The sequence below is a fragment of the Urocitellus parryii genome, chromosome 4 (assembly GCF_045843805.1).
Source record: "Urocitellus parryii isolate mUroPar1 chromosome 4, mUroPar1.hap1, whole genome shotgun sequence".
In the NCBI taxonomy this organism is placed as follows: domain Eukaryota; kingdom Metazoa; phylum Chordata; class Mammalia; order Rodentia; family Sciuridae; genus Urocitellus; species Urocitellus parryii.
The window spans coordinates 100,697,663-100,710,102 of record NC_135534.1 but is presented as its reverse complement, the minus strand read 5'-3'; the positions used below and the strand labels follow the sequence as shown (position 1 = coordinate 100,710,102).

At 39.0% G+C, this 12,440-nt stretch overlaps 1 protein-coding gene across 1 annotated transcript in view; it reads left to right on the top strand.

The window, feature by feature from the left end:
• The first annotated feature begins 983 nt into the window (after positions 1-983).
• The window catches only part of Zw10 (zw10 kinetochore protein), a 38,723-nt gene continuing 27,266 nt past the window's right edge, over positions 984-12,440 (top strand). The window contains exons 1-7 of the mRNA XM_026392562.2: positions 984-1,146; positions 2,904-3,038; positions 8,691-8,792; positions 9,153-9,230; positions 9,384-9,543; positions 10,987-11,139; positions 11,504-11,695. Of these exons, the coding sequence (XP_026248347.2) occupies positions 1,042-1,146; positions 2,904-3,038; positions 8,691-8,792; positions 9,153-9,230; positions 9,384-9,543; positions 10,987-11,139; positions 11,504-11,695 (925 nt within the window). The 5' untranslated portion in view covers positions 984-1,041. The remainder of the gene's footprint in view (positions 1,147-2,903; positions 3,039-8,690; positions 8,793-9,152; positions 9,231-9,383; positions 9,544-10,986; positions 11,140-11,503; positions 11,696-12,440) is intronic.

Sequence of the window (12,440 nt, the reverse complement as noted above, 5' to 3'; positions counted from 1 at the left end):
TGCACATGCGAGGCGAGCACTCTACCGCTGAGCCATAACTTCAGCCTCTCCATCCAGAGGTGGTCTGCCAATGAACTCTATCCCGGCACTTTTTATTTTTTTGAGACAGGGTCTCACTAAGTTTGCCCAGGTTGGCTGCAAATTTGGGATCCTCTTTTCTCAGTCTCCCCACTCGCTGGAATTACAGGCATGCTTCACTGCCACCGCGCCCGTCTTCAATTTTTTTTTAAAAAAGAACTCATTTACACACATAGTATAATGTGAAAGAACATCCTCCATATTTCCAGAGACTGGGGAGGGTAAGTCAGGTTTGAGGCCAGTCTCAGCAACTTAGCAAGACCATTCCAAAAAAAAAAAAAAAAAATGGCCAGGCGTGTGGCTCAGCAGTGAAGCGCCCCTGGGTTCAATCTCCATCACTACCAAAACAAAAAACAAAACACAGTAAAGTATCTTGTTCTAGTGCACAAAGACTGAAGTTATTTATACCTAAGTAATTATAATTCTGTAATGTGTCACACAAATGCAATATAATGCGCATAGATTTAATATAAACTACAAATGCCGAGGACAATTGCAAAATATCCTTTTATTTATAATGAGGCGACTCCACTTCCACGCACCGCTCCAGGGGGCACTGAAGGGGAATATCAAGGAAGGATCAAGCTGAGATCTTCCAGCTAGATTATTTCACCTCTAAACGTTGTGAAGTTGAGGAAGGTTCACTTGACTGGTTTAGATTAAAAAAAAAAAAAAATTCATTTCGTCAAGGAAAAAAGCGGCGGGAAGCGACCAAACGTTTGAATGCAGCTAAGGAGGAAACCGCGTCAGCTCAGTTTTCCAATCCCGGAACGCCGCGGAAGCCCCGCCCGGGGCGACGCGGGGCCTGCTGGGAGCTGTAGTGTGGCCCGCGCTGGCGCGCCGCGCCCGGGGCCCCGCCAGACTGCGTTTCCCGGCAGGCCGCGCGCGGAGGCTGCCGGCGGGACTGGAGTGCCGCGGTGGCTGTGAGAAAGTGACCCGTCGGCGTAGGTTCCCGTGTTAGCGATGGCTTCCTTCGTGACGGAGGTTTTGGCTCATTCGGGGAGCCTGGAGAAGGAGGATCTCGGCACCCGGATCAGCCGCCTGACCCGGAGGGTGGAGGAGATCAAGGTGAGTGAGGGCTGGCGCCTTCTGACCCGAAAGGGGCGCCGGGTGGATGTGTAGGGACTCTCTAGGAGCCGGACAGACAGCAGGTGTCTCCGAAGTGGGGCCAACCGGGGAGGTCCGGATGGGGGAGTTGCGTGGGAGGAGAGGCGTGTGGGCTGGGGAGAGCGCTCCGACCGGAGTCCAGGGGCGGCCCGGCGTAGAGGAGGACTGGGACTGCGGGAGAGAGGGGTGGTGTTTGGCGAGGGTCAGGGAGTGGTTAGGCTGGGGACGGGTGCACCCGGGGGAAGGAGCTGGGGAAGACCAGCACAGCGGGAGGTGGAGCTGGAAGCGCTGAGAGGGAGCGTCTGAGAGGTACAGAGGACTAGACCAGTCACCCATCTGTGAGTGTTACATCTCCTCCACCCAGTCTTCCATTTGTGGGTGGAAATAATAGCTTTGGGAGGATTGCGTCGTCCTCCTCCCTGAAATTTCTTTTTGAACTCTGAATATGTTTTTAAAACTATTCTTCATCCCCCAGTACTTGAGGCCGTGCTGAAGGTTATGCCATTATTATACATGGACCTGCCACTTCTGGCCACACAGTTTCATTTTGTACTGATATTACCTTGCCAGTATTGGTCCACATCTTCAGTGACTTTCATTAAAACTTTTATGTACCTGCTTAAGTCTAGACTAAGGGAACAAGTTCGGCACACACCACTAAGTCAAAAGATAGATCGCTTCTTAACAACTCTTGATCATACAAAAGTGGTTTCTGAAATTTTAAGTATACCTATCACTGACATTTCCATTACATGATTTTAGGGGTTTTCACCACTGTTTAATGTTATGGAAAGGGCCTATTTAAGCTACCTTATGACACTCAAGACTCCTACCTTTCTAGACCTAAGCTACATTTCCTTTGACTAGTTTCCTTTATCATCTTAAATCTTAAACCAATTGAAATTAATTTCTATGGTCCATTCAGGTCCAATTTGTTTTTTCTAGTTCCCAGATTTTGCTCATATTATTTACTTCTATCTTTCTGCCATTTTTCAATGTATTTCTACCCATTTTTAATTTTCCATCTCAAATTAATCTCCTGCATTAAAAATAACCTCATTTTATCCCAGAGGTGATTTTTCTCATTTGTTTTTCTGGAGGATTTTGTGACTATTACGTTTCAGTCATTTTTTTTTTTTTTTTTTTTTTTTTGGTTACTGCAGTGTATAGAATCTTTCCTAGCAAAAAGGAATTTGTTAAAAGCATATTTATTTTTGTATTGTCCAAAGCATTAAATAATTCAATGCAGGGTAGATTGTTTATAAAGATAATCTCAATTAAAGGAGATAATGAAGCTCATTATTTTGGGTTTTGAGAGTAGGCCTTAAAATTTCATAGGCTAGAAGATAAAAATAGATTGAGATATACATATAATTGATTTCATTTATCCGTTTACTTTTCTATTAGATATCTGATTAAAATTGGTGGATACAGTCTGATATATTCAATATGAGAACTTCTGGCTTCACCTTTCTTTTTTCCAGCATTTATACAATTTTTGGGCACTGTTGATGTTTGGTAATGTATGGGCCACATAAAGGTGGGAGAAATGTGTTTTTAAAAGAAGCTCATTAGCTTGGAGGGAAGGTGAGTGCTGTGAGTTAACTGTTAAGAAAACTCCCACATGCAAGATGACTCTTAGAAAATGAGCTATGTATTGTTAGCAGAGTTAGTTCCCTACTCATCTCACTGTTTATGATTTTTTTCAAATATTATAGGGTGAGGTATGCAATATGATCAGCAAGAAGTACAGTGAATTTCTGCCTAGTATGCAGAGTGCACAGGACCTTGTTGCCCAGGTGGATAAACTATCTGATGATATTGACCTGCTGAAATCCAGAATAGAGAGTGAGGTAAGAATAGTTTGTTTTTAGCAATTTTGGGGGGACCCTGGGGATTGAACTCAGGGATGCTTAACCACTGAGCCACATTCCCAGCTCTGTTTTGTATTTTTTGTATTGAGATGGAGTCTCAGTGAGTTGCTTAGTGCCTCGCTGTTGCTGAGGCTAGCTGAGGCTAGTTTTAAGTGCGAGATTCTCCTGCCTCAGCCGCTGGTGAGGCTGGAGGAATCACAAGCATGAACCACTGTGCCTATGTTTTATCAATTTTTAAAAATTTTTGCAGTATTGGGGATTGAACTCTGGGCCTTGCACGTGCTAGGCAGGTGCTCTACCATTGAACCATATATCTCTACTTTCCTAGAATAGTTTTGTATTTTTTGGGTAGGTTTATAAGGAGGCAGTTCCGCTTCCTGATTTCTAAGACAACTTAGTTCCACACAACTTTTCTTCCTTCCTACCATCCCTCTCTTCTTGCCCCCTTCCTTTCTTCCATCCTTCCTTCCTGTACTGGGGATTGAACCCAGGTATGCTTTACTATTGAGTTACATAGCCAGCCCTTTTTATTGCTTATTTTGAGGTGGGGTCCCACTAAGTTGCTTAGGACCTCACTCAGTTGCTGAGGCTGGCCTTGAACTTGTGATCCTCCTATGTCAGCCTCCTGAGTCAGTAGGAATACAGGTGTGTGTCACGTGCCTGGCTTTATACAGCTTTTCAAGACATCACTTTCCTTATTGGTAAATGGAAGTTAAACCAAATGATTATAGGCGAATTGAAACATTTTGTAAAATAATAAACTTTTTTTTTTTTTTTGTATTGGGAGTTGAATACAGGTGTGCTTAACCACTGAGCCATATCCACAGCCCTATCTGTCATCTATTTATTTATTTATTTTTCAAGGGAGCCATCTTATTTTATTGATTCCCCCCGCCCCCCACCAATTTCTAAACTCTTCAGGTAATTGAGCTCTCGGGTTCATGGCTCTGGAACATGCTGTGAACATTGTATTAACTCCCATGATGAACCTGATTTTTTAAAAATTTTTTTTTTAGTTGTCAATGGACGTTTAATTTATTTACTTATGTGGTGCTGAGAATTGAACCCAGTGCCTCACACATAGTAGGTAAGCACTCTATCACTGAGCCACAACCTTAGCCCCAGTGAACCTGATTTTTACTATTTTGCTTTCGTTGAAATGTTACCCTCTGTACCCCTGTCCCCTGTTGCTAGTAATTCTCCTCTGTGGTTGAATTCTACTGTAGAGATGTTACGGTTTCAGACGTCTTAGTCCATAGACAGCCAGCTCCATACTTTTGGGCCCAAGGTGAGGTAGAACATCAAGGTAGAAGGGCGCGGCAAAGGAAGGAAGCTCAGGACATGACAATCAGAAAGTAGAGAGAACTTATTTATTTATTTTGAGACAGAGTCTCACAAATTGCTTCGGGCCTTGCTAAGTTGCTGAGGTTGGCCTCTAGCTTGTGGTCCCCTGCTTTAGTCTCCCAAGCTGCTGGGATTATAGGTGTGCGCCACCACAGCCAGCACGTGCATCTTTTTTTTTTTTTTTTTTTTTTTGTAGTTGTTGTAAATGGACAGAATGCCTTTATTTTATTTGTTTATTTTTATGTGGTGCTGAGGATTGAACTCAGAGCCTCACACATGTTAGGGAAGCCCTCTTCCCTGAGATACAGCCAGCCCCACATGTGTGTTTTATTTTTAATTTTTTTTTTTTTTTAAAGAGGGGGCAGTGGGGAGAGAGAATTTTAATATTTATTTTTTTAGTTTTCGGCGGACACAACATCTTTGTTTGTATGTGGTACTAAGGATCGAACCCGGGCCGCACGCATGCCAGGCGAGCGTGCTACCACTTGAGCCTCATCCCCAGCCCACATGTGTGTTTTAATGGCCAGCATTCTCTTAGATTTGTATCTGGCCTCAACACTTTGAAGCTTCAGCACAATCTTCCTTGTCTTTGGCTGTCTCTTGGAAAGTTGGTTTGGTTTGCCTACCATAGTCACTCTACTTGCTGCCATCAAGCTACTTTCCTTGAGCAAACAGGATATTTGCCCTTCTTGTACAGTATCAATTTGTGGGCCTAGTGCTTAAAATAATTCTTATGTAGAGTCTGGCAGATTTTAGAAATGTTTACCATGTTTGCTGGGGTCCTGTCATCATTCTAGTAAGCAGGAGTAAATAAGCAGGCCAATTTGGAAACAAATATCTGCTTTAACAATGAATTCCTCTATTATGTATGATTATAATGCATCAATAAAAATAATAATTATAAAACTTTTTATTTATTTATTTATTTATTTTTAAGAGAGAGTGAGAGAGGGGAGAGAGAGAGAGAGAATTTTTAATATTTATTTTTTAGTTCTCGGCGGACACAACATCTTTGTTGGTATGTGGTGCTGAGGATCGAACCCGGGTCGCACGCATGCCAGCGAGCGCACTACCGCTTGAGCCACATCCTCAGCCCTATAAAACTTTTTAAAGTATACTTTTAAAAGTATTTATTTGCTCATCTATTATCTCACCAGGATTTTTTTCCCTGCAGTTTTCTTTTAGAAACAATAAGCATTATAGCTGGGTGCAGTGTTGCACACCTGTAATCACATTAGCTCTGGAGGCTGAGGCAGAAGGATTGCAATTCAAAGCCAGCCTTAACAACTTAAGAGTTCCTAAGGAACTTAGCGAGACCCTGTCTCAAATAGAAATTAAAAAGGCTGGGAATGTGGCTTAGTGTTTAAGTGCCCCTGGGTTCAATCCCAGTACCTAAATAAATTAATAAATAAAATACCATTTGGAAGAAAATATGCTGATACTAGATATTTAAACAAAATCTAACCTTAAGTGTCTATAAAATTATTTCTCAGGGATCTTGATACCAAAATCATGATGTTGAGGTATTTTCTAAGTCTTTACCATCAAGAAGAAACAGGACACTGTTCCCTGTGTGATAGTTATTAAAGAACAAATGTTTTCTTCTAAAGTTCTATGTAGAACTTGACTCACGAATGAGAAAACTGTTGGTTACATAGAAAGTCTGTTAGAAGCCCTAACAATCACTCATGATCATTTTAATCATCCTAATTAGTGTTTTTAATAAAAATAAATCAGGGCACAGTGGCTGACACCCGTAATCCCCGTGACTCAGGAGGCCTAGTCAGGAGGATTGCAGTTTGAAGCTAACCTTTGCAACTTAGTGAGAACCTGTCTTATAATAATATAAAAAAGTGGTAAAGCACCCCTGGATTCAATCACCAGCACTGCTTACCCCAGATCTGTTACTTTACAACCATGGCACATTTGAAAGAATATTCCCAGAGTGTATTTGTACTTCATTGATTATTTGTTCAGTGAGTCAGTAATGCAATGTTAGACCATGCTGTTAGAAGTGAAGTATCTTAGGCATGGTGGTGGACATCTGTAATCCCAGTGACGTGGAAGACTAAGGCAGTAAGATTACAAGTTTGAGGCCAGTCTCAGTGTCTTAGATCTTGTCCCAAAAAGGGTTGAGGATGTAACGGCCCAGCAGTTCAACTGCCCCTCTCAACCCCTAATACCAAAAAGAGAAAAAAGATGGAGTGACTAAAAGAAGACATTAATGGGGGCTCTGTGTACCTTTTGTGGGCAGATTATAGCTGGTGAAATGTGTTAATTTCTGATTGTTGTAGTTTGAAAGATGGTTGGTCTGGATGAGAAGGTTCTGAACACTACCATTGAAGAACAATGAAAGAAGCAAGAAACTGAAGATAGTAAGCCTTAGGAAGAGACATTTTCAATATTTAAACCCCCATCATATGGGAAAAAGATACATATTTAGGGCTTAAGAAGGGGAATTAAATTTAGTAAGTAAATGTTGCAAAGAAAAATTGTTCAGATATTTGGCATAATTATCAAGTACCTGCAAGGTGTAAGATACTGTGATCATTGCTAATGAGATTGTTTTTATTTCAAAGATAAGTCTCAGATATAGATGAGTAAAATAGTGTAATGCAGTAGTAAATAGGAGTAATCTAGTTAGAGGAGATGTAGCCAAGAATGGCTTCCCGCCCGAAATAGTCTCCAAACCAAGGCCTGAATATTAGGTGGTTAGGCCACAAGGGAAGGCATAAGGAATTTTAGGTAGGCATAAGGAATAACATTACAGAGGTATGGAGGTAGTAAAGAATTGTCACTTTTGAGGACTGCAAATATTCCATATGACTGATGTTTATGAACTGCATTGGAAGGGATGTGAGAAGAGATTAGAAAGGTAAACAAGTACTTTGTATTAGGTTAGTAGTATGGATGGCATTGTCAAAGCCATGGAGGAATTTAAGAAGGGAATAACATTAGATTTGAATTTTAGGAGTCCCATTCAGCATGCAGTTTGAAGAAAGTACTTGAGGGAAATGAGCTTGGGAAATGGAAAAGCAGAGTGTTAGATGCTGTTAAAATAATTCGGGAAAAATGGTTTGATGATCTAAAGTCATTAGTAAGGGAGATGAGAAAAATGGACAAATCTTGGTGACATTTAAGATTTAGGATCTTTGGGATATATTGATATGGCAAGTGAAAGCAAGGTTCAGGGGTTAAGAATAATTGGGGAACTAGCTCATTGATATACCATTCACTGAAATAGAGAATATAGAGAAAGAGTAGGTGTTTGTTGAAGATTTGGGATATTTAAATTGAAGGGACCTGAAGGATGTCCAGATGGACTTGCACAGTTAGTTTGTATTAAGATGAAGGCTAGAGTATTATAAAAAAAATGAAAGAAAGAAAAAAAGACTTTGAAATATAATGACTCAAGATACATTAAAAAAATGATATTAGTTTAGGTTAGCAAACTTATTCTACAGCCTAAAGGTCTGGCTACCCTAGATAGTCTATGCCAACATAGATAATTTTTTATTTTATTTTGAGAGAGATTCTCTCTAGTTTGCTCAGGCTAAATTCAAACTTGTAATCAGCTTGCCTTAATCTCCTGAGCTTCTGGGGTTATAGGTGTGCAATATCATCCCAAAGATTAAAAAAGAAAAAAAAAAAAGAAATCTTTCTAATAGTTAAAACTCTTCAGTTACAGATATCACTTTGGCAACTGGGAATACCTTACTAGTAATTTAAGTGGATGAAATCTGCTGAAAGATAACTGTTTAAGAATAGAAAATCTCATGAGGAAGTTGTGTTGATAGGGTACTTTACCACTGAACTTCATCCTCATTATTTGTATTTTTTATTTTTGAGACAAAGTCTCACTGTGTTGGTTAGGACCTTGCTAAGTTGCTGAGGCTGATCTTGAACTTGCAGTCCTCCTGCCTCAGCCTCCCTAGTTGCTGGGATTATAGGCATGCACCACTGGGATCATGTGGGATGGGTATTCTTACACAGGATAAAGGTTTGGACTAAGTGGACCTCTAAGTTCTCTTTCAATACCTTCTGTGATTTTACTGCAATTGAGACTAGTATTTAAATTTCAACATGAATTATATTGACCTACTAGCTTATTGATTAGCTGTAAAGGTTTTATTTCTTAGGTATGGTATAGCTTAAAAGTTTGTTTTTTAAGCTAGAGAGATTATTTTTATTTTTAAAAATAATTTGCTAATATTATTGATTACAAAATAACTTCTTCCTTGAATGACATCTGCCACTAAAAGTACTTATTTTGTATGTATGAATTAGGTCCGTCGTGATCTTCATGTATCGACTGCTGAATTTTCAGACTTGAAACAACAGTTGGAAAGAGACTCAGTAGTCCTGAGTTTGCTTAAACAGCTACAAGAGGTTGGTAAATTCAGCTCAAATGTTAATGTTTTGATGGTGAGAAAGTAATTTTTTTCCAGTTCTCATTGTTCAGTGCATATTTCCTGACCAAAATTTTTTTTCGTATTTTATTTTATGGGTTCAGTTGGGATTGAACCTGGAAGTGCTTTACCACTAGTTCTTTTTACTTTTTGAGACAGGGTCTCACTAAGTTGCCACAGCTGCCCTCAATCTCATGATCCTCCTGTCTCAGTCTCCCAAGTCCCTGGGATTCTAGGCAAGCACCTTTGTGCCCTGCTTTTTTCATATTTTTAAAAAACAGACTTGAAATACTAGGGGGTATACAATAAAATACTTCATAACTTGGACTTCTCTTTTCAGTTTTCTACTGCTATTGAAGAATATAATTGTGCATTAACAGAGAAGAAATATGTCACTGCTGCTCAGCACCTGGAAGAGGTACTAAAAGCTTTCTGTAAAACATAACCAATTAGTGCTATCCTTGTTCTTGTATACGTTGTGTTCTGTGTATTCTTTATTATTATACAAATATACTCTTAATTTCTCTGAGTCCAGGTGGAGTATTTAACAATGCTTCCATTCCACTACCAGGCACAGAAATGTTTGAAGTTATTAAAATCCAGAAAATGCTTTGATTTAAAAATATTGAAATCTCTCAGCATGGAGCTCACAATACAGAAACAGAACATACTTTATCACCTTGGAGAAGAGTGGCAGAAGTTGATTGTATGGAAGTTCCCATCATCAAAAGGTGCTTCTGACTTCAGGTGGACTGCTTTGCTTAATCTGCCAGAACCAGTTTGAACTCTGAATATATTCTGAATATTTTGTATTGGAAGATGAAGTTTCAGTTATTAGTCCCCCAAGTCTATGTTGAAACCTTATGATAAACAAGGAGTCCCTGAAGTGCCCTCACTTTACTTTCCTTCCACCTTTTTTTCCCCTTTTGTAGGAAAGTGAGGATGGATGATTAGTGGTTAAGGTCTACATGGTAAGAGTGGGATGGAGAAGGAGGTAGTGGTTGAGACCATGTGAAGTTTCTTATAGCCTCATAGAATTTACCTAATTCAACAGAACTAATCCCAGCAGTTGTCTTAGATGGAAAGCTTAAGGAAACCATTTAGCCATTCTCTCTTGCTGAGGAAAGAAGGCAGGAGGGGCAGAGCAAGAGGGACTATTGGTAGAAGATGGGTTTGGCTCAGTTCTTTTTCAGTTCTTGGGGGAAATATGAGTATTTTGAAGGAAGTAATTTTGGAAAACAATTTTGGATTCTGCTTACAAGTAGGCTGAAGAGAAGATGGCAGGTGTGTTGGGCTTTTTGTCACAATATTACAACTTGTTTGGCAGGTGTATCTTTTTTTAGTTGTAGATGGAAACAGTAACTTTGTTTTTATAATTTTTTTGTAGTTATAGATGGACAGCATACCTTTATTTTATTTATTTTTATGTGGTGCTGAGGATCAAACCCAGTGCCTCACATGTGTGAGCCAAGTGCTTTGCCCCTGAGCTACAATCCTAGCCCAATAACTTTGTTTTATTTATTTATTTTTGTGTGGTGCTGAGGATCAAACCCATTGCTTCACAGGTGTGAGGCAGGTGCTTTGCCACTGAGCTACAACCCCAGCCCAGGCAGATATATCTCTTGTTAAAAAAAAGCACACAGAAACCAGGTGCAATGGCTCACACCTGTAATCCCAGTGGCTTGGGAGGCTGAGGCAGGAGGATCATGAGTTCAAAGCCAGCCACAGCAAAAGTGAAGTGCTAAGCAACTCAGTGAGACCCTGTCTCTAAATAAATTACAAAATAGGACTGGGGATGTGGTTCAGTGGTCAAGTGCCCCTGAGTTCAAGCCCTGGTACCAAAATAAAAGAACATAGAAAAGGAGGTCTATAGAACTAGGAACTCATTTTTTGTTCTTTGCTTTCAGTTTGTCATTCAGTATATATTTATTAAGCATTTCTTTTAGGCAGTCATCTTTTAGAATTAATTTGTTTCTCTGGACATACCAAAAAAACCATTTCCTGTTTTAAAGTGATGCCAGTGACATGCATGTCATAATTAATATTTGGTTGTATTAAAATATATTGTAATGAAACTACATGCTTAGAAATCTCAGTGGAAGATAGGCTCTGAGGAGTAGAAATGAGATCGTGTATTGCTCAAGCAGCTGATATTTTTTTCCCTTTATTCTTAGATACCAGCAGTTTAGAATCTTGCCTGCAAACAGAACTTCATTTGTGTACTGAACAATCCCCAAAAGAGGAGAAGACCCTTATGCCATCCATGAGTTCTGTCTTGTTGGCATTTTCTATCCTTGGAGAACTACACACTAAGCTTAAATCATTCGGTAAAACATATGGTTTGTTTCATTCATATTAAAGGCACAGGAGGCCTAGTGTTAAAAGGATGACAAGATTATAAAGTATATTCTGGAGAATATTTATGACAGTATTTTGCCTCATGATTCATTAAAAGGAGAAAAAGGGCTTGTATCTTTTCTTTTTTCCTTTAGAAAAAACATAGTTTCTATTTACTTATTTTGTTTTTTAAAATCAGAAAATTTCAGTGGGAATACTTGTAGTGCACAAAGTCATAGTATATGTATTTTGGTTTTGAGAATGAACTATATAGATAATAGATTTTTTTTTTTTGCATGTTTACTCTTTAGAAGTTTCCTCATGATTTTTGGTGAATATTCATATGATTTTTAGGTCAGATGCTGCTGAAGTATATCCTTAGGCCTTTGGCATCTTGCCCATCCCTTTATGCAGTGATAGAAAGCCAGCCTAATATAGTCATTGTTCGTTTCGAATCTCTCGTGACTGACTTGGAACATCCATCACCATCCGAAGTTTTTGAAAAGATCCGACTTGTGCTAGAAGTGCTTCAGAAACAGCTTCTAGGTATGTATCCCCAAAATAGTGCTTTTATACTTTGGAAAAACAAATATTGTTTTATAAAGTAAATATTATGTTATTTTAAAGTTGAAATGCCTGTAATGTGAATGAAGGGAGGATCAGAAGTAAGTGATGCTAAAGGAACAAAGTAATTACCCTCTTATTTCTTGCCTACTTTGCATTTCTTCCCTGCTCTATATTGACAAGTCTTGTCATCAGTGGTACCACCAAATTCTGTATTTGTAATTTAGTTAAATGCCAGGATCTAATTTTCTTACTGAACTTCTAGTAACATTACATTTTGGGAATCTTGCATTAATTACAGGAGGAGATATTAACTAAATGTTTTACAAGTTTCAGTGGGAAAATCCCATTAATCTGATGTAAACAAACAAACTGGGTTTAACATAAAAAATAAGTTACATTTCAGCTTAGCCTATTGGTTAGATGTTTATTCACATTAAGAATAACCAGTTTCTGTGTTGCTTTGAATCAGTTTATTTTATTTATCATCCTATTAGAAGTAAAGTTTTTTTTGGTGTTTTATTTTATTACTGTTGTTTTTTTTTTTAAAATCAATTTGACTTATCTTCATTTTGCTTTTCTCATTGTCTTGTTGAATAGTTTAGCCAATGTTTTGACTTTGGAGAAAATTAAAAAGTACTGTAGCTGGGCATGGTGGCACATGCCTATAATCTCAGTGACTCTAGATGCTGAGGCAGCAGGATCATAAGTTTGAAGCCAGCCTGGG